Source organism: the organism of the source record quoted next, unplaced genomic scaffold (genome assembly GCF_019419815.1).
Source record: "Pyrus x bretschneideri cultivar Hongxiangsu unplaced genomic scaffold, Pyrus_bretschneideri_v1 Contig32, whole genome shotgun sequence".
NCBI classification, from domain to species: Eukaryota; Viridiplantae; Streptophyta; class Magnoliopsida; order Rosales; family Rosaceae; genus Pyrus; species Pyrus x bretschneideri.
The window spans coordinates 2,255,987-2,277,487 of NW_025999635.1; the positions used below are offsets into that span (position 1 = coordinate 2,255,987).

The 21,501-nt window shown below is 39.1% G+C and overlaps 4 protein-coding genes across 7 annotated transcripts; 3 read left to right on the forward strand and 1 right to left on the reverse strand.

Annotated features, from left to right (window-relative positions):
- Nucleotides 1-4,950, forward strand: LOC103935821 (ultraviolet-B receptor UVR8-like). Of its 4 annotated transcripts, none has more exons than XR_007260516.1 (12): nucleotides 1-331; nucleotides 840-913; nucleotides 1,045-1,129; nucleotides 1,321-1,452; nucleotides 1,538-1,756; nucleotides 1,923-2,159; nucleotides 2,568-2,611; nucleotides 3,079-3,261; nucleotides 3,635-3,725; nucleotides 3,886-4,007; nucleotides 4,201-4,244; nucleotides 4,370-4,467. XR_007260516.1 is itself a non-coding variant. In XM_048590419.1 (12 exons), the coding sequence occupies exons 1-12, from the start codon at nucleotides 130-132 to the stop codon at nucleotides 4,477-4,479; spliced, it is 1,536 nt and encodes a 511-aa protein (XP_048446376.1). In that variant the 5' UTR covers nucleotides 1-129; the 3' UTR covers nucleotides 4,480-4,950. The 4 variants fall into 4 exon arrangements, 2 of the variants coding, with proteins under 2 accessions (XP_048446376.1, XP_009343907.2); XR_007260517.1 differs by having other exon boundaries at nucleotides 3,900-4,007; XM_048590419.1 differs by having other exon boundaries at nucleotides 3,893-4,007; nucleotides 4,370-4,950.
- A 1,550-nt stretch (nucleotides 4,951-6,500) lies between these two features.
- On the forward strand, nucleotides 6,501-9,377 carry LOC103935831 (wall-associated receptor kinase-like 20). The gene is made up of 3 exons (XM_009345641.3): nucleotides 6,501-7,323; nucleotides 7,422-7,460; nucleotides 8,035-9,377. The coding sequence occupies exons 1-3, from the start codon at nucleotides 6,558-6,560 to the stop codon at nucleotides 9,093-9,095; spliced, it is 1,866 nt and encodes a 621-aa protein (XP_009343916.2). The 5' UTR covers nucleotides 6,501-6,557; the 3' UTR covers nucleotides 9,096-9,377.
- Nucleotides 9,378-14,792: 5,415 nt separating this feature from the next.
- On the forward strand, nucleotides 14,793-17,188 carry LOC103935842 (mannose-1-phosphate guanylyltransferase 1). The gene is made up of 5 exons (XM_009345652.3): nucleotides 14,793-14,950; nucleotides 15,484-15,616; nucleotides 15,809-15,871; nucleotides 15,954-16,193; nucleotides 16,311-17,188. The coding sequence occupies exons 2-5, from the start codon at nucleotides 15,506-15,508 to the stop codon at nucleotides 16,980-16,982; spliced, it is 1,086 nt and encodes a 361-aa protein (XP_009343927.2). The 5' UTR covers nucleotides 14,793-14,950; nucleotides 15,484-15,505; the 3' UTR covers nucleotides 16,983-17,188.
- Nucleotides 17,189-18,147: 959 nt separating this feature from the next.
- LOC103935853 (CASP-like protein 5B2) lies at nucleotides 18,148-21,214 on the reverse strand. The gene is made up of 3 exons (XM_009345662.2): nucleotides 20,742-21,214; nucleotides 19,381-19,513; nucleotides 18,148-18,702 (listed from the first exon to the last, which is right to left on the reverse strand). Exons 1-3 carry the CDS (start codon nucleotides 20,870-20,872, stop codon nucleotides 18,505-18,507), a joined length of 462 nt encoding a protein of 153 aa, XP_009343937.1. The 5' UTR covers nucleotides 20,873-21,214; the 3' UTR covers nucleotides 18,148-18,504.
- Nucleotides 21,215-21,501: the final 287 nt, after the last annotated feature.

A 21,501-nucleotide genomic window follows, 5' to 3' on the forward strand; every position in this document is an offset into this window, starting at 1 on the left:
CTGTCGAAATCGTATATAACAAGTCCACCGAAGCTCAAAAAACTTCAAGAAATTTCTGAAACTTCCGAAAACGAGAAACGAAAACTCGAATTTGGAACCGGTTTCCTGTTTTTCGGATATTTTCGAGCGATGAATGCGGAGGGGAATACGGAAGAGGAAGTGAAGATGGAAGAGGGGAAAGAGAATGTGGTGTTCATGTGGGGGTATCTGCCCGGAGCTCTGCCGCACAGGTCGCCGCTTCTGTCGCCGACGGTCGTGCGGGCGGCCGGAGCTGAGTACGCGTGGAAGGATGTGTGCGGTGGCGGCTGCGGCTTCGCCATGGCCATTTCAGGTGCTTTCTTCGAACTCTGCCTTGGTTTCCTACTCTTTCTGACTGCAATTTATATCTTGTTTGGTTGCCGAGAAAACGTGGGAAAGTAAACGGAAGTAAAGCTTGAAACTTTATTTTTTATGCTATTTTCTTGCTATATACGAAAACACACAGCTTTAGTAAAGTTAGTGAATTTAGTTACAGAGTTGTTTTTTTAGTCGATATATATTCTCAACTGCTCTAATTTACTGCGAGGGGGAATTTCAAACTGGCTGCATCGGGGATGCAAGAACCAGCTTGCTCTGGGTTCGAGTGGCATTTCACCCCTAACCACAACTCATTCGCTGATTGGGCACACTGTCTTGGCAAACCGGCTTTAACCCGCAATTGCTTTAATTTGTGGCAGTTGATACACACTGTTATTTTTCTCCCGAATGCTGTTTTACCGTATCTGTTTGTGTACGTTTTCTCTTCAAAGTGCATTTCTTTTTGCTTCTTTATGATTCTTTACTGTTGCATTTTGCCTCAGAACCTGGAAAGCTTATTACATGGGGATCAACAGATGATCTGGGCCAAAGCTATGTGACATCTGGGAAGCATGGGGTACGGTAGCGCTACGTGATACGTAGTTCATTTCATTGATTTTTTTTTTTTTTTTTTTTTTTTTTTTTTTGTTTTTGTTTTTGTTTCTTGCTGGAAGTATTTGACATTGTTCTCAATTTCACATGTTTAAGGAAAATCCGGAACCTTTTCCTCTTCCAAATGATGCTTCTATAGTAAAGGCGGCCGCGGGTTGGGCCCATTGTGTTGCAGTCACAGGTAATGCTGATTTCCCAACTGCATTTTTCTCAAAAGAGTGGATTTTTCGCAATTAAGCGCATAAAACTAAAGTGACTGAAACAATTAGTTGGTAACTAATTGAATTGTGGAAAGAACTTCAGTTTCTGTGTTCCAACTTTATTAAGCTATTAAGAGTTGGAGCCAGTTAATAAATTTTGGGTTTAATGCAGATAATGGACGAGTTTACACATGGGGATGGAAAGAGTGTGTTCCATCTGGGAGGGTCTTTGGGGAGCAATCTATGGGGTCAGACGGTGAAAAGGATGCATTTGAAAGGCAGAATTCTTTTATGACCGAGCAAGGTAGTTTATGTTTGGCCTCTTTTTCATGACAATGGCAAAAGCTTGTTCTTCATTCACTGCTGACTTATTTATGTTTATGATATAGTTAGCCCTCACTGTCATGGCTCACGATCCACTGCCGCGGCAGTTTCTGCTAGTGAAGAAAGTACAAAGCGAAGAAAATTATCTTCAGCAAAACAAGCGGCTGAATGTTCATCATCTGGTGATGAACCTCCGTCAGCATTGCCCTGTCTTGTGGCATTGAATCCGGGAGTTAGAATATCCAGTGTAGCTGCTGGAGGACGCCATACTCTGGCATTATCAGGTAATTTTACCCTGTTCTGATTTATATTTATATGCGATGCATAGTGTCTTTGCATTGGTGGTCATGAAATGAGGTGCGGAATGGAGTATCAAGTTAGAAACTAGAATATTTAATTAATTATTATTTAAAGGAAGACATGATGTATCCTGATTTCCCAAAACTTCAGATAGAGGACAAGTGTGGGGATGGGGCTATGGAGGTGAAGGGCAGCTTGGTATGGGCTCCCGCATACGTATGGTGTCCTCTCCTCATCCTGTACCTTGCATCGAGTCCTCTTATGGAAAAGATGGATCTGCAGGACTGTCTAGAGGAACCATGGGTTCAGACGGATATGGTCTTGGGGTTCCTGGGAATTATGTGAAGGGGATTGCCTGTGGAGGGCGACATAGTGTGGTAATCACAGGTACAAATTTTAAGTTCTTTCTCCAATTATGTATAAGCATGGGCATCCAAGCTGGATAGTACTGTTACTGCCAAGGTTTTTAATTATTCTTAGATACTCAATTGCTACTTCTTGTCTTTAATATGTTATATGTAAGAAATATTCGACTAAATACTGAAGAATCAGTCACCACAGACAGAGCACATTTGAATGATAGAAGCCGTTTTCAAAACTTCATAGTTATAGCTGTTTATAAGTGGGAAGTTAGAATTGATTTGTCACAGGAATGTCATTCCTGTGGTTAGTGTAGCATGTGGTACAACTGAGATGTTAAACGATCGTATGCCTAAATTGTAGCATTTTAGCTTTTATGCTTTGTATGCAGTTTATCTTTACATGTCTGTATTTTATTTTTTTCTCGCGCTTCAGATGCTGGAGCTGTACTTGCTTTTGGTTGGGGGCTGTATGGACAGGTGAGTTTTCTGTATTGTACTCTTTGCCTCATGCTTTATCTTCTTGAAACCATATGCGCTGATCTGCGTTAATTCTTTTTCATCCTTATGCACAACAGACTTCTTGGCTTGTTGATGGTAAAACTGCTATTAATCACAAATATAAAAAATCATCAACTATAGTACCTAAACAAGATGGAACTGGTGTTCCAATCAAGCTGGAATGTCTAAAATTTTAATCCTTGTATCCATCCATACGCAAACAACTAGCCGGAGTTCCCCAAATTTAACCATTCTACTGTACAACATGTAGGTAATGTAGGAACGGCGGAGAAAAAATATTGTAGATCCTTAAGATGAGGTTCACTCAAAAGGGATTAATCTATTCTATTTCTTCTTAACATTACCTATAATGTACTGTTTCTGCACTATTTCTATTATTCAAATGGTGTAAAACTGATTTCCTTGTCATTTTTGTTTTGTTCAAGTGTGGGCAAGGAAGCACAAATGATGAATTAAGCCCGACTTGTGTATCTTCATTACTGGGTATCCGGATAGAGGGTGTTGCTGCAGGACTGTGGCACACTGTCTGCATTTCAGCTGATGGTGATGTTTATGCATTTGGCAGGAATCAGTTTGGACAGCTGGGTACCGGAGCTGATGAAGCTGAGGTAAGCCTTGAAGTTGACTGAAATTTATCCATTATTTCGCTAGAGGTCATGGCATTCTCATCAACTGAGAAGTTATCAACTTACTAGAATGTTATATGATTTTTGTATTCATAGATTTTGTCGTTCAAGCAATGATAAAATGGGACGATAACCATAAATTTCGCCCTTACTTTGTCATATAATGTTGCTAGCATATTGGTAGGGTTACATAAATTAGTTAATCAAATCAATAAACATGTCCCTGCTTTTGTAATATTTTCATATCATCATTGCCAATATAATCGATATCAGAGAAACTGTTTCATATCATCATTGCCAATATAATCGATATCAGAGAAACTGTTGAACTGAATTTTCTTAAATTGTGAACCAGATTATACCAAGACTTTTGGATGCTCCAGTTCTGGAAAATGTGAATGCAAAGATTGTTTCCTGTGGGGCGCGTCATAGTACCATAATCACTGGTATGCTACTGTCCATTTTTACAAGCTTCCGTACTCTTTTATGACAGGCGACTTTATCTTCTTTACCCTAAAGAAGAAATGGTATCCAATCTTTATGTGGTTATGCAAATATGAATATCTCGATGCATTTGGTTGCTTGTGAGCATCTCCATTGGTCCAGGAAACAGGAAACAGGAAACGACAGATGGAGAAAGAAATACGGAAATTTGGTCAGCTCATAAGAGCCTTCACAAGTCCTTATAAAATTCCAGAGTCTGTGTATGGAATCTATGGATCGACTAGGTAAACAAAAAATAGTGAAAGTGTATGAATTTGTAGGTATTAAGGACAAAAATATCTATTCGGGTGGAAATATCAGTTGCTTGGGTTTACAGGAATATCAAGTGATATCATAATTTTAGTTTAGAAGATGTTGAAGTTAAACTTATGAGAATTTTCACCTAAAGAGATTCTTAATTTTTTGTGTTTCATGTAGAGGATGGGAAAGTTTTCGCCTGGGGATGGAACAAGTATGGTCAGGTATTCAGCTGTCATCAACAGTTCATGTCGATGTCGCGTTATGAACTGTATTTTGCTCTGCAATTTTCCCGTTTCTCGTATTGCCTTGCAAGTCTAATACTGTGGTTTTCTGTTGCATTTTCCAGCTTGGCCTGGACGATGTGATCGACCGCAACATTCCGGCTCAAGTCACAATCGACGGATGTGTGCCGAAAAATGTGGCGTGCGGCTGGTGGCATACCTTACTGCTTGCTGAACCTACTTGAGTTCTCCCAGTCCAAGGGCAATGGTACAGTTTTGTTAGGTAGCCGTGTTCAATGTTCATGGAAGTCAGTAACTTATTGGTTCCATGTTCACACAGTAGTTTGGAACTGTATATACATATGTATTTATGTATGTATATGCATGTACTCATTCTTTCACGGCGGACGTCCTCCACGATTGGCGTAATCTCGGGCACGGTTACGATATCGTAATACGTATCAGTTCCCAGATGTACAACCAAGGCTGTGTGAATTCTGTTTTATCCAATTGGAAGTGGCTGTGATGTAATCAAACGCCTTGAAATGTTATGTAATCGTTCTTTATTGTCTTAGGACTCTTGCAACTATGTGGGGAATGCTATGGAAATTTCCTTAATTCATTTTCTAGGAGAGAGACTTACATGCAACCAGAACGCTGGTGATGATGTTTCAAACTTATTATGCACTGTCGTGTGTTTTACTTATATGACATTGATTGATTAGTTTGAAATACCACAAGTTGACGGGTTGCGGCCTGATGTGAATATTCTAATGGAAAAGCTGTTGGAAGTTGCGGATTTGCCGTTAATCCAGGATTTCAACGTCCTCTATATTTGTCCATGCTGCGATGAGGATAGAGACTTTGTTAGGCCTTCTAGATGAAACCTCAACCTCACCACGTTCTCATGTCTCTTTCTCTGCAATTTCCTCTTTTCTTTGTGATTTCTATAAATTATAAGATTTCTTATCGTTGACTCACCGAAATTTACGTTGTAAGGATGTAACACAAAGTGGGAAAATGCCAAAGAGATAATATTGTTGACTTATATAATACAATGTTTCTAATTTTTTTATTCATGTGTTATAGTCCAACTTGACGTAAATTATTAGATTTTTTTTGAGATTCCTTAACTCAAAGAAAAATCTATTCTCCTGTCATTGTCCTTTTTTGTTTTTTGTTTTTTTTTTTCTAAGACTTTGGATGTAGAGACCTCGAGCATTTGACTATAAGAATTCGACGGCCGAGATGAATGAGATGAATGACAAGTAGATTAGTTGAATTCAGATATAAAAGTGAACGTAAAACAACTGAACTGTACTGAGGTCAACTTCAATTCTTGGGTTAAAACCTCAAATTTAAGTTCCAAAACTTAATCTAACTTTTGAGTCTAAAATCAGTTTTGGGTTAAAACTAGTTTTTGGAGCAAATTCCAGCCAAGATTTCAGCACGAGTTAAAAATTCTAGCCCTCTGTGTGTAGACGTGCCGAGAAATGGGACATCTTGCAGGATTGACGCACTAAAGGGAAGAAGAAGCATTCAGCAGAAGGCAAAGCGGACAACGCTAAGCAAAGAGTGGGGCCTAGCTTGATGGGGTTATCGGCCACTCATATGCAATTCCAACAGCTCTATTCAATCGGACATCATGGGTTATTAGAGAGTTAGTTGATCCAACGTTCCAAATAATTTTGGGCTAAAAGTTTAATCCAACACCATTGAAGTAGAAAACAATTTCTGATTAAAATATGAATTTTTTGGGTTAAAATTTTTAAATTTTAACCTAAAGTTTGAAAATAATATGAAATAGCTTTTCGCAAATCTTTATTTTCCTTTTGCATGCCCGTATTTATCTGTTTTAATTCTTTTATAATTTATTCAATTCAAGTGAAATAAACTAAATAGAATTGTGTGAAATCACTTGCCAAACTAATTGACCCTTGATTTCTCTCATGGTAGTTTTCTTTTTATAAGACGATATTCTACTATACGAGCAAGAGAGATTAATCTGGTTATTTAATAAGTTAATCATCTATCGACATGAAATAAAATGACGAGCATCACAGCGAAGGGTGATGAACAAAAATATTCTCTCGTACAGTGGTTAGAGAAGTAGGAAGTCAAAAAGCAAAAACGTGTCAAAACCCAACTTGCATTTTGTCAAAATGTCAGAAAACGACAAAAATTTAACCCACCAAAAAATAATTCAAAACAAGGAATCTTTTCCATTTCCTACCAAAATCCACCCCCTCACCTTATTACTAAACCCCCATCACTTCCCCAACCGCATTTTCCAGCGCAATCACTTCTCAAAAAATGGCCTCTCCGCCCACCCTCCTCCTCTCCGCCGCGCTCCTACTAACCTCCGCCTGGTGCGTACTATCCCTCCAGCGCTGCCCAGACTGCGGCACCACCACCGTCCCCTACCCCCTCAGCACATCCTCCACGTGCGGCGACCAGTCGTACAAGATCCGCTGTTCCGCGGGCTCCCTCCTCTTCGACACCCTCAACAACTCCTACCCAATCGAATCCGTCTCCCCTGCCTCCCAGCGACTGGTCCTCCGCCCCTCCGCCTTCCTCCCCAACACCTGCATCGCAACCGATATAGTCCACGAGGGCCTCCAGCTCAGCAACTCCCTCCCCTTCAACGTCACCAGCAGCAACACCATCCTCTACCTCAACTGCACCGACACCCTCCTCCGATCGCCGCTCAACTGCACGGCGTCGAGCCTCTGCCACACGTACATCAAAGGCACCGGATCGGTGGGCTCTTGCAAGGAATCGCTGTGCTGCACGTTTCGGGCGGGCGGGTCGTCGACGTCGTACATGATCCGGGTCAGAGACTCGGGTTGCAGCGCGTACACCAGTTTCGTGAACTTGGATCCGGGTTTGCCCGTTGACCGGTGGCCCGAACCGGGAGTGGAGCTACAGTGGGCATCGCCAAGGGAGCCCGTGTGTGGGACGCAGGCGGATTGTGAGGGGATGTCCACTTGTGGGTCCGACCCTGCTGTCGCTGGGGTCAGAAGGTGCTTTTGCGACTCTGGCTTTACGTGGGACCCGGTTCAAGGCTTATGCGTTGATGGTGAGTTGCGGTGCCGTTTTGATGTATTGCGTGGCTGCTCAGCCTTTGACTTTGAGGGTCACTCAGATTTTTGAGCTTTGACTTTTTTTTGTTGGCAGATAGCATTGGTTCAAAGGACCGCACCGGACTAATAGCAGGTAAAGAATACTGATCCTCCATAATCTAATTAGTCATTAAAACTGAAGTTTTGAATTTGAAAGGAATTATCTTTTATAATCTTATTTCAAACACACGTTACACAACTTCAAATTCTCATGACATAAGACTTTATGTATGTGTCATAACTTTTTATTTCTCTGACGCATAGTAATCAAAAGGACATCCAGTAGGCAGATCTTAGCGCTATTTTTATTTTATTTTTAAACGCTTAGAGATTAATTGCGGTAGTGATTAACTACTTAGCGTCTAGACGGGACCTTTTAGAACTCTGATAAAAACAAAACAAATTATAGTAAAAGCAAAGTTATTTTTCTTCTTTTGTTACAAACGATACTGGAGGAGAGAAAATTGAACTTCGGATCTGAGACGCAAGTATGAATATTCTTAACTAAGTGAGCTACAAGCCCTTGCGAAATCAAATTCATTATATGCAAGAGAAGTTGTGACAAACCATACCTGAGGTTTATTTTGGTTCAGACATTAAAACCTACAGCACATTTTACAAACTCTATATTTGCATCACTAACAAGAAGGAAATCGAAACTTATGCAGGTTTAACTTGTGGGATTGGTGCAACACTAATCGCAGCCACCATAGCCTTTCTACTCTACAAGCGCCACAGGCGCATCAAAGAAGCACAAGCGCGCCTGACGAAAGAGCGCGAGGATATCCTAAATGCCAACGGAGGCAGAGCCGCTAAAGTCTTCACCGGGAATGAGATCAAAAGAGCAACAAACAGCTTCTCCAAAGACCGGCTCCTAGGCGCTGGTGGATACGGCGAAGTCTACCAAGGTACTCTTGTAGACGGCACTGTCGTGGCTGTCAAGATTGCTAAGATTGGAAACACCAAAGGCATTGACCAAGTTCTCAACGAGGTCCGAATTCTGTGCCAAGTTAACCACAAGAGCCTTGTCCACCTACTCGGCTGCTGCGTCGAGTTAGAGCAGCCTATTCTGGTCTACGAGTACATCGAGAATGGAACCCTTCTCGAACATCTGCAGGCTCGAAAACCTGGTGGCTGGAAACATCTTTCGTGGATGCAACGTCTCCAGATTGCGCTTGACACGGCCGAGGGTCTTGCTTATCTCCATTTCTCAGCTGTCCCTCCAATATATCACCGTGACGTGAAGTCTAGTAACATTCTGCTTGATGAGAGGCTGAATGCCAAGGTTGCGGATTTTGGGTTATCGCGGTTGGCTCACACGGATTTAAGTCACATATCAACGTGTGCTCAGGGAACTCTCGGATATCTTGATCCCGAATATTATAGGAATTATCAATTGACGGACAAGAGTGATGTTTATAGCTTTGGAGTTGTGCTCTTGGAGCTGCTGACATCTCAGAAAGCTATAGACTTCAACAGGGAAGCGGATGACGTGAACCTGGCAGTTTATGCGCAGAGGATGATGTTGGAGGAGAGGTTGGTGGACGTGATTGATCCGTTGCTGAAAGAGGGAGCGAATGCTTTGGAGCTGGACACGATGAAGGCGTTGGGGCTCCTGGCGTTGGGTTGCTTGGAGGAGCGTAGACAGAACCGGCCTTCGATGAAAGAAGTCACCGAGGAGATTGAGTACATTGCAAGCATTGCCACAGCTAAGGCTGTAGATACCTAGTTTTTGTTTACCAGAGTTCTGCTCTGTACAGCTTGAGGAGCAGGTTTTTTAACCCAAATAAAGAGGCAGTTTTGCTCGCTGAAATAGGAGTATGTTTTTTTTTTATGATTTCAAGGTTTAGGGTTTAGTTACGTGTCTTAAAGAGTGGGCATACCCAAAAAGAGGAGAAAGTATGGTATTCGTCTACATCACTCGTCATCTATGTATCAATAGTTTACAACACAGTCAGTTACGTGATAAGTGTCTCTTGCCGAAATAAAGAGGAGGGTTTGCTTGTTGAAATATGAGTATGTTTGTTTATGATTTCAAGGTTTAGGATTTAGGATTTAGAGACGTGTTTTAAAGAAAACTTTTGAAAGTATTGACATGCTAGTAGTGACTAGCGGGCATACCCAAAAAGAGGAGAAAGTATATTATTCGTCTACAACACTCGTCATTTATGTATCATTAAATTATAAACAGTAAGTCACGTGATGAATGTTGTAGACATAATAGAATAATAAAGCATATTCTCTCAGATGGTCAATCATATGGGGTGGCAGCATGGCAATTATGTAGTTGGGCTTTTTGGGTGGACTTATGCCCTTAAAGAATGATTAGCACCAATAATGATGGGCCTTTATGGCCGAAGGATTTTTTTTTTTTTTTAATTGTTTTGTTTTTATTCTGAAAGCTAGCATTGATCAATCATATTAGCTCTAGCAGAGCTGTTGTCAACTCTTTCAAATGATTTCTGTAATCAGTGGAAGTGAGGCCTAAAATAGGCTTTGAACTACCTTTTCCTCAATTTTGTCACTTTTTCACTATGAATTCGAGTCATGTGGCTTCAGAAAATCGTATGATTTTTCTGATCTAAATAAAATAGGTTTTACATGAAAAAGATTTGGTTCAACATGTTCTATTCTATACAGTAGGGGAAGAGTCCGACTCAGTATCCTTAAAATAAATAGAAAAATTAGAACCAAGTCAAGAAGCTATGGTCAACTCCTTCTTGTGCAATGACAGAGCTAGGATTTTTTCACTAGGTGGGCTAGGTTAAAGATTTGAATCTTTATAAAAAAAGAAGAAAAATGTTATTAGCACTCCAAAAATCTTATTCTACAATCCTCACAAGTGTAATTTTCTTTCCTAATATAGAAAGTTTGGAGTGTATAATGAGATTTTTGGAGTGCTAATAACAATTCCCAAAAGTAAACTTGATATTACAATTTTTCACGGTATCAGCTCACTTAAGAAAATTTTCATAAGGTGAGCCAATAATTTTCATTATTAAACAAATACATTAAATTCAAACAAATCCAAACTTGTACATGTACTAGAAGCGATGAGAAAAATGATGTAAGAAAAAGAGATGTTTTGTAAACTGTATTATTAAATCGAGATAATTCAAATCAGTGATTAAAAATATGGTGGGATACATTCGAAAATCAATAAAAATTACATGTAAAATTTATTTTCCACCGAAAGCTACTGGGGATATAGCCCATGGTAGGCCCTTAACGTGACTCCGTCAGTGTTCTTGTGCCAAAGATCTTGGCGCACAAACGGCCACCGAAAACACATTTAGACTGCTCATCCACACTTTGACTTGTGCCTGTAACTAATTCACTAATGTTATAGTATAAACATATGACAAATTTATATTTTAGCGTATGATATTAATATTCAATACACTCGTCGTTACGAGTGAGTTGGTCATGCTACGAGGCGGAGTTCGAAGACCACGTTATAATTTCTCAATTATTTCTTGGCATTCTAAAACTAGTAGCTTAATTGTCCTACCTATAATTTTCATATACTCAACAAAGTTTGTGACGATATGAAGTAAAGTCTAAAGATCTTAGGGAACTTTAACGAAAAGCTCTCGGTACTGTTCATTTTAACGAAAAACCACAATTTTACACTAAAAAGTCAATCATGATACTATTCACTTTACCCTTTATTTTGTCTTTATCATTAAAACTCAAAGTTTTCAAATCATTTTTATTGATCTTGACCCATAAAAATAAGATCAAATTCACATGTGATTTATGCTTTCTTCCAGAAAACACGTGTTGGCCTGACTTGTCCTTTACTAATTTAACTAGCATTCCACTGAAAGGTTACATGAAGTAAAAATGACACACCCTAAAAGGTTTCATTACTAACGTTATTGAAAGGGTAATCGAACATATGACTTCAAGTGTATAAATAAATCTTCTTAATTAACCGCTTTCGTTATAACTCCGTTGCAAATGCTGATGACTTGCCATTTGATCCAAGCCATATCTTTTTGAAAAGACACCAAAAAAGCCAAATTGTTACTTGAATTGGAGACTTCACATCACATTCACACATTCATACCGCTTTGTTGGAGAATGCGCACCAACAAAGATAGGGGTCTGTCGACTTAGGTGTAAACGCTCGTCTGCGATAACTTAATCCACGCCACCTTTGGTTTAATAACACTAAAAGGTTAAAGGTTCGAACCTGAGGCCGGCCACAGGCCACAGGCCACAAGGCCAATTACTTAGAAATGGAGCATAACCAACATATGCATGCATGACTTGCTATTTTGTCAAAGGGATCTAACACCAAAAGGTCAACGAATCTTTTAGGTCATTTGTGTGAAGACGGCAAATTTAGAACATGCTCATGTTGACCAACGTAAGTAAGCCTTAGTTTTTGCACAAGATGACCGAGTTTCTTAATTGTATGATTTGGGCGCATATATAAACGCTCATAACTGTTTGAGTTACAAATTTCTTGTCATGACGTATTCAATGTAAAATCTATATAAAACTTGCTTGTATTTTGTTAAAGTTTGAACTTTGCTTTGTGGTTGAATTTCTCATAGTTGTACGTAATAGTATTAGAAGAGAGATATTATTTGAACCATATTGACTAATTGGAGGCGGATTCGTGGCACCACTTTTTTATACAATTTTTGACACATTTTTTGTAGGACCCACTCTGTGATGTATTTTAATGATCAGTACCGTCTACATTTTAGAACATCATTTATAGACCATATTTGCAAAAAATTAGACAAATTCAAAATCACTAAGACATTCATTTGTAGTGAAGAAAATGGACGAATACGATTCTGCAAAGAAACCCTAAACCCTTAATCCAACAATCATATAGTTTCAGATTTGTGTGATTTTCGGTAAACATATGATCTTGGGGGGAAGACCTAAAAGATAGACAGTGCGAATTGTTAAAATACATTACGGAGTGGGCCGCATAAAAATGTGTCAAAAGTTGTGTAAAAAAAATAGTGCCACGGATTCGTCCCCTTACTAATTACCTTGTCAATAACCTCTCAAATCTATGTGAGTCTCACATGCATAGATGAGTTCCACCTTTGTTATAAAACTGATAAGATAGACAGTAAATGTGGTACAAATAACATTATTCGTAATTAAGATAGACATTAGTTTTGGTGAATATCAACGACCCTTTTTTCAATAGCCAAGCAAAAGTTTAAGGCTGAAATTAGCTGGACTTTGTGCTTATATACTTTGGCTTTGATTTGGGGTTGATTTAAACCTTTATGTGGATCTTGCGTTAGAAGCAAGTAAAATGCATGTGGCTTGGCATGATGCATTGAGGGTGCATCTTTATCCGGAATATGCTTTTTTTGCTGCCTTTTTGGCAAATCTGGCCGCAATTTGCAAGTTGATTTAAATTAATAGGGATTGGTGGATCTCAAATTAAATACGTCAGACATCCTCTGGGACCTCTTCCGCAATCAAATCTTCTCCATTTAAAATAGATGTGAGTTTTTTGTGCTTCTAATTATTAACCGATATATATTAAGTTTTTAATAATAAAATTGAGAAAAGTTAAATTTTTAATTATGTGTCAGTCAACGATTGAGGTCACAGAAATGCCACAATTATTTTAGATGCATAAAATTTGATTTGGCTCATCCCTAGTTTGAGAAAATAAATTTTGCTTAGCATAAAATTTATGAATAATAAGTTAATTAGAATTAATTTATTTAATAACAAAAAAATAAATTTTCATCTACAAAACCCTATTTATGTAGAGAGAGTATTCTTTTCAATAAACGATTACTCTATATTAAAATTATTTAAATTACAATGAGAGAGATTTGAACTTGCGTGAAAAGGCGAGGTGACACACCCCAACTGAAATCAAGGCGTGCTGGCCGTCACGTGAAGGTGACATAGCCATGTGTACAATGCAGAAGCAATATTAATATAAGAAATGCGAATAATTAAAAACCAAACTAACTAGAGCACTAGATAAGTTAAGGTGCAAGACGAAATAAGTGTGAATTCACAACCAGAGCATAAGTAGCCTAAATGCAGTCCAGCAAGACAAATACTAATTATACAACATCCAAAGGTGACCATACAATGGTGATAATCTGTCAGAGCCAACATGGATTCCTCGCAAGCCACCACAAAGCACTCCTAATTAGAACCTGGAGGGGCGCAAAACAGAAAGTGTGAGTGGGCAAAAATAAAGCTTTTCAAAACCATTTCAATTACCAAAGATAGTAACCCCTCGCTGTAAAACCTGTATAATTTCCTAGAAAATAGAATATATATATATATATATATATATCTATACCACAACCATGCTCAGAATAACAGAATTCACAAATATGCCATGCCTATTGATTTGTGCTTAGACTATGAATTTGTATGATATGTGCATATTTTAATTTGACGTGGTGGACGCTCAGGTAAGTACTAGGTGAGTTGTAGATTGTTTATGTGAATTGATGATTATGTGAGATGTGTTGAGAGCTCATAAACCTGCACCCCGGTGTTAGTGCTCCTACCCGTGGTTAGGGCACAATCTTTTACGTGATGTTCACCTCCCGCACCATACGCTCACCTTGCCCCGTCCGAAATCAAGGCGTGCTATGGTGGAGTCGAGCCCGAGATGTGGTGGGGGCCCAGACAAGGATGTGACACAAGGAGTGTAGCACTCGACTCTGATCTTGGCTAAGCCCAAAATTCATAGTGTTTGGTTGTGTTTAAGAGTTAATCACATCCATTATTAACTCTTAAAAAAAAACAAATGGTAGCTTCATCACGACAGTTTATGCTCTAGGATGTCGGAAACACTCACAACAGTTCAATCTCCTTTTGACGATCATTGTGTGATTCTCCAACGCTAAGAATTGACCATAAAAGGTGTTGTGTGAAATGGTTTAGTACCAATTAGAAACTGATTACTAGTCATAAAAAATGAAATAAATCACCTTAAATTACGATTACTATAACTATTCACACCCAAATCCCCTTTTTATCCTTTCCCAATAGAACTCCCTCCCTTTCTAGAATCCATAATTTTCGCCAAAAACAAAAGAATCACACTTTCATACTTTACAGTACAAATTTAACCACAACATAAACAGACGAAAGTACGAAACTACCCCGAAAGTGCGCGTAAAAAAGCCTTTGCTTAGGGCCAGGAAGACTTGGGCCGGATCTATTTCTACCAAATCCACCTAATTCGAAATTCGAGCTGTTGATTACAAATAGAAGGTCATTTAAAAGTGATAAAAATTGTAACCGTTGAAACAAATTTCAACGATCCTGATTCCGAATTAGATGAATTAGGTGAAGAGGGATCCGTAGAGCATCTCTTTCCGAGGACGTGGTCCAAAATTTAATAGAAAAACAGAATTAATATTTTAATTTGAGATCAGCCAGAAATCCACGTTCGTTAATATCCCCCCTCCGCGCGTATAAATACAAATCCGACGCGGCTGGAAAAACAATACCACTAGAGCCAACTCGCTCTCGACGACCCGGTTCCCCACTCGTCCGAGTCCGAACTCGATTTGCCGTGGCGGACTCCGTTCGGGTTTTGATCTGCTGAGATCCGAGGTAATTCAGTGTTCATTGGGCGTCGATTTTGATCGGACGTTTTTGGCAATGTGTTCGCAATTTTGGATTGAATTGTTCAAAAAGTTGATTAATTTGATTGCTTCGATTCCCAATTATGTGAATTTCTTAGGTATTTTGAGCTTTGAATTCGTCGTCGAAGTATTTTTTGGATTAATTTCATTTGTAATGTCAGATCTGGTGAAGTTTCTGTGATTAATTGCGGTGGTACTGTCAGCACATAGAGTTTCTATGATTTTTGTTGGAATTTTCCCGATTAAAGTTGCTCAAGCCATGCAAAAGTTGCGTATTATATTTGGTTAATGGGGAATTATTTAGCTAGAAAGTAGCTTCTTTGGTAGCTGAAATCTTGAGCTTTTCGGTTTTTCGGATGTCGGTGAACCGGGAATGTGAATTTTTGTGATGATTAATGTGTTTGAGAGGATAAAGAAATGACCTGAATGTTGAACTTAGAGTGTATTATTACCTGAGTTGAAGTTGCCTGTACGATTTTCTTACTGTATTAATATTACCAGGGAAGGCAGAGGGCATATCAAAATGAAGGCACTTATTCTTGTTGGAGGTTTCGGGACGCGTCTGCGGCCATTGACACTCAGTTTCCCCAAGCCACTTGTTGAGTTTGCTAACAAACCCATGATACTGCATCAGGTACAATTTCTCTAGCATTTGGGAAATGTTTTCTTTTTTCGCTTGATCGAGTGGATTTCCTTTTGTGGAATTATCAAAAACCTCAAAATATAGTTCTTACATCAAATCCCCACTCTTTGTGTTGTATGTATGCTTGCTTTTGTGATCGTATAAATCATGAAATTTTACAATTTTTTGTTTTTTTACTTTCAGATAGAGGCTCTTAAGGCAATTGGTGTGACCGAAGTGGTTCTGGCTATCAATTACCAACCAGAGGTAGGCGAGGTCACCATTTTGTGAAGAGATTCATGCTACCGAAGGTTTCTTTGAATGCTTATGCTCGGTATCATTTCTGCAGGTGATGATGACTTTCTTGAAGGAGTTTGAGGAAAAGGTTGGCATCAAGATCACATGCTCACAAGAGACCGAACCCCTTGGCACTGCTGGGCCTCTGGCTCTTGCTAGGGACAAACTGATTGATGATTCTGGCGAGCCCTTCTTTGTCCTTAACAGTGATGTTATCAGCGAGTACCCGTTTAAGCAAATGATTGAATTCCATAAAGGCCATGGAGGAGAAGCTTCCATAATGGTGACCAAGGTAACACTAAGTTGTAATTCTACCTGATACTTTGCACCCAGCTTCCTTGGAGCCTTGGAGGCATTTTTGAGACCTTAAGACAAATGTCACTGAAAATAATTTCTTCCTTTCATATAGGTGGATGAGCCATCGAAATATGGTGTGGTGGTTATGGAAGAGTCTACAGGGAAAGTTCAGAAATTTGTAGAGAAACCAAAGTTGTTCGTTGGTAACAAAATCAATGCTGGAATTTACCTGTTGAACCCCTCCGTTCTTGATAAAATTGAACTCAGACCAACCTCAATTGAGAAAGAAGTATTCCCGAAAATCGCAGCAGAGAATAAGCTCTTTGCAATGGTCCTTCCAGGGTTTTGGATGGACATTGGGCAACCAAGGGATTATATTACCGGCCTGAGGCTATACTTGGATTCGTTGAGGAAGAACTCTTCATCCAAGTTGGCCGTAGGCGCTCACATTGTGGGAAACGTTCTGGTGGACGAGACTGCCAAACTTGGCGAGGGGTGCCTGATTGGACCGGATGTTGCAATTGGTCCAGGCTGCGTTATCGAGTCTGGAGTCAGGCTCTCTCGCTGCACAGTAATGCGTGGAGTTCGCATCAAGAACCACGCTTGCATTTCCAGCAGTATCATCGGATGGCACTCCACTGTTGGACAATGGGCTCGCGTAGAGAACATGACCATCCTTGGAGAAGATGTGCACGTGAGCGATGAGATTTACAGCAACGGAGGTGTGGTATTGCCACACAAAGAAATCAAGTCGAGCATTTTGAAGCCGGAAATTGTAATGTAGGGTCGGTGAGAGGTGGTAAGCTACGTTGTTCGATATCTATTTGTTAATTTTATCCTTCCTGTTTCCTTTTTATTCAGCGCAAAGGCTCTGCTGCTCTTTCTTTTGTGTGTTTTTTTGAAGTTTTGGGGCCGTTGTTGTCCTCTGTGACTTGAATTGCTGTGAATTGTGTATGTTTTAGTGTATAAAGGAATAAATTTATTAGTGCCTCTCTGGCTGTGTAACTCATTAGTTTTCCTTTCTTTTTAATTATTAATAAATGATTTTTTATTTTATTTTTTGCATTATTACCGGATCCCTTCCTTCTAATCCACAAAGTCTAGGGATCCGGACCGTTGAAATTTGATCTAACGGTTATAAAAAGAGATATTTTACAAGTTATAATAACTTTAATCGTTGGATCAAATTTTAACGGCTTGGATCCCCAAGACTTGATGGATTAGAAGAAAGGGATCCGAAGAGGATCATTTCTCTGTACTTTGATCTAGGGAGATTCCATGATCAAAGTGTCGGCGGCATATATCATGTGAATTATTTCATTGGCGGACCCAAAACTTGTTCTGTCAAACTTTCATATGTGGGGTTTATGCCAGTTGGTCAAAGCAATATGCGGCATGCTTGTGCCTTCCTGCCCTAGTTTGAATCTCTTAACCGTTGATTTGAGTAGTTTTGTACCGAGCCTTGCCTGGTGTTTTTCTTTCTTTTGTCATAGATGATACCAGAAAAGAGGAGAACTAAAGACAAGTTCGTGTGCATGAGTTACTGCTCTTAGTCGCTTGATCCTCTGCGGATTCGAATATTCTTCATTTTCTGGTCCAATCAGTGACAAAGAGATGACATGGACCACTAGTCCTCCACTTCCTCATACAAAAGGCAAATCCTATGACTCATGGACTTGGTCCAAAACTGCAATTATACCGTGTGAGACTGAGAGATGGGACATAAGTGGAAGTTTAGGCCTTTTTTAGAACCAAAGGAAAAAGGGCGTTAGGTGTTGAAATTATTGTCACACATTTATCTATGACGTGGATGAGCAGCTCACCCATCTTAATCTCCCAGATTTTGACAGACAATGAAGCCCTTGATTAAGTCGCTAATTAAAAGAAAATGAACCAATCAGGGGCAAAATGGGAAATTAAAAAATAAAAAAGGACAAACGAAAAGCAAGTGCGGTAAAAAAACCATGTGAAATTCCACCACACTTTTGCAATTTTCAACCAAATAAAATAAAACAAAGCAAAGAAAACCAATAATACAAATATATGGTTACACTCATGAGACCTACTTCCATTACAAAAATTAACACACACGATCATTTTCAAGTCATGGACCCCACACTTGGAGACGGAGAAGAACTTTCATGCAACGGAAATGTCGTGCAGTATCTCAAGGCTACATGCGCGGCTGACTCAAGATTCTGCCCAGTGGCATCCCCTTTGTACTGGATTTCTCTCCGTATAGAGACCATGGTTCTCAGATATATTTACAGGGGAAGATTGAAGAATATGTAGAGTTTTGTCAAAACTCATACTGCGCCTAACAACCGAAACATGACAATGGACGAAACAGCAAGGAGGAACCATGAGATGAAGGCAAAGGCAACGGCGATTTGGAACTTGCTGCACGGAAGATGCATTGGCCTGCAGTAATTCAAATCTTTTGAGTACAGAACTGTCACCCCCGCCGATGAGCATGCAGCTGCCAATGACAGAGTAGACGTCACCTGCATTTTTCATTTTTGTTAAACATGAATTAATTGATACAGAAATCGCTTCGGTATTTGTACACTGAACCATAAACAGAATCAGAACTCAAAAGTAAACAATCTGTTTAGTAGTGGTAGTGCAATAGCTACAAGAAACGATTAAAGCACAATGAATCTTTATCGATGGCTCCGTACTTGCTGAATGGAAAATTTGACATTCATGCATCAGACCCCAAGTATTAGGATTTAGGAATTAAAATTATGCCCTCTTAATTTCCAAATATCAAGACATTTTACTGTGAAGGTGATACTTTTTCCAGCAAATGTTAGTAAATATTATGTATTGTAGTAGTTTTAAGTGTAGCGAAGGATCCCCGAAAACTTTACTCATTTCTAAGTTAATCAGTATCCTGAAGATCACACATCGGAAGTGAAGTTTTCAGTTGACCATGTTTTCCCAAACATTTTTAAGCTACTTAGTTGTCCCCGATGATCCAACATTTGTTCCACATGATCAGGATAAGTTTCAGTTTATAAGTACATAATTCTCTGAAAACTTCTCCAATCATTGGTCCAACATCTCCAGTACATAAAAAAATAATGCATAACCCTTAAAATTAAGGATGCCACACATACTTGTTTCTGAAAACCAAATGCCAAAAACCAATGACTAAATAAATAAGTGCAGAAACTTACCCAATCCCCGACAACAAATAGGCTCACTAAAATAGGATTTTGCAAGCTTCTCTTTGACCTCAAAGCATGTAAATCAAGGCAAGCAAGTCCAAAACTCCAAACAACTTGAAGCCCCATTGATGCAATCAAATAACTGCATCCAACAAATACAGGTAAGAATTTTACAACTATTCAAACATCGGTAAAAGAGAAGCTCTTAAACTTCAAACTGTTTATGGGAAAGGACAAAAAGAAGAATCTTATGCATTGCAGGGACAGAAACCAATAAATTAGCAGATTATAAGTCCTAACACAAGTATGCGCCAACGGGCACATAGTGGATCGTATTCAAGTAGGCAAAGATATTTGACTCTATGCACCTTAGAAGTTAGACTCACAAATAACACTCTCCAAGTTCAAGAACACAATTGATCAAGCAATTGAGTTGGGAAGAATCATATTACTTATCAGAGCACACAGAAAATAAGGTATTGCTTTATGAAGAGAAAATCAAGTGAATCACACATGTTGACAGATGAAAGCTAGAAGAAAATTTCCCCGGTTACAATATCTCAAGAAAACCTCTCTAGAAGCGGGAGAATTGAAATCATTTGTTCATAGGGGAAGAAAATCATTCACTGTCCAGAACGATAGGAATGACTTCATTGACTTGTTGTTAAGTGAGACAGTGAGAGAGAGAGAGGTGTTATTGGGATGACTTTGAAGGAATGCTGCAAACATAATTATAACTTAAATTCGCCATTGTAACCGTACAAAGATGCCTAACATGTTCAGGTTTCTGCAAACAAAATAAGTGGAGCAGTGTACGATTTTAGACTCCTGAGGTCAACAAACGAGGGTAGACGAATTAAACAAATGCCAAGATTAACCATAGAAGAACTCAAGAACCAAGCATACATTGGGAATATTTTTGCTCATCATCCTCAAGCGATGGTGATGCTCATTACCCTATTTATCACTATCAGATGCATCTAAATTTCGAGATCTGTGTAATGGATAGACATAAATCTTAACATTTACACTCATCCAACGGTGATAAATAGGATGGTAAGCATTTCCACTATTTGAGGGTGGTGAGCAAAAATGCACCCTTTATTCATCCCCATTAATTTCTATGTAGTTGGTAAAACTGAGCAAGGGAATCCAACCCACACCAGTGCACCATTTTGCTTTCTAACTAAACCCATTTTTTTTTTTCCATCAATGGAGAATTCCAGCTTAGTGAAATTTTGCTACAAATTGAACCAATCCGAAATCGATCAATAAAAACATAAACCATTTCCACATACCCACCAGAGGAGAACAAATTCCATGAAATTTTAAAAATGTAAAACAGAAAGAAGGGGGCAAATAATATTTACCAAAATGCAGTGGCATTGAAGAAACCATGAGCAGAGAGCATCACCCCAATTGCAGCAGCAGCAAAACAGCACTGCCCAATTCTCAGTGCCAGCCCACTCACCTTCCCTGGGCTCCCAAACAGCTTCTTCATCCCTTCCCTACCCTTCCCCCCTCTCTCTCTAGATTTCTCTCTCTCTCCAAACTCAAAAGGACCCTTTTCTGAGTCCTACAAAGGAAACCTAACTTTCATATTACTCCACCATTTATGCAATAAGAGCTACAGAACTCAACTTTTGGAGGGGAGGCTTAAAATGTGGGACCTTCAGAGATAGAGTTGAGATTTTTTTCTTTTCTTTTTTCTTTTCGATCAGAGATGGAGTTGAGATTTTTAGCCGCAGAAGAAAAAGAAGTTTGACATGGGTCGGGAAGAGTGGAATGCTCTCATCATCTATCTCAAGAGTCAAAGTTTGAGAGACTGCCTCTCTCTCTCTCTCTCTCTCTCTCTATCAAATATAAAATATAGTTTTTGCTGGTTTTCTTTTTGATTTGGGCCCTCAATGTGAAGAAAAAAAGAAAAAAAGAAGAAAATAATTGTATTTTCAGAGGAGCCCATTAGGTAGATTGCATTTTGCATTTTGTGTGGGCCCACACAAAATTTATGTTTTTGTCCCTTTACTTTGGTGGAGAAGAAGGAATAAAATTTGGGACATTCTTTTTTTTTTTTTTTCATAATCCAAATAATAAATTAATATAACCCAAAGATTAGGAGGATTACATGTG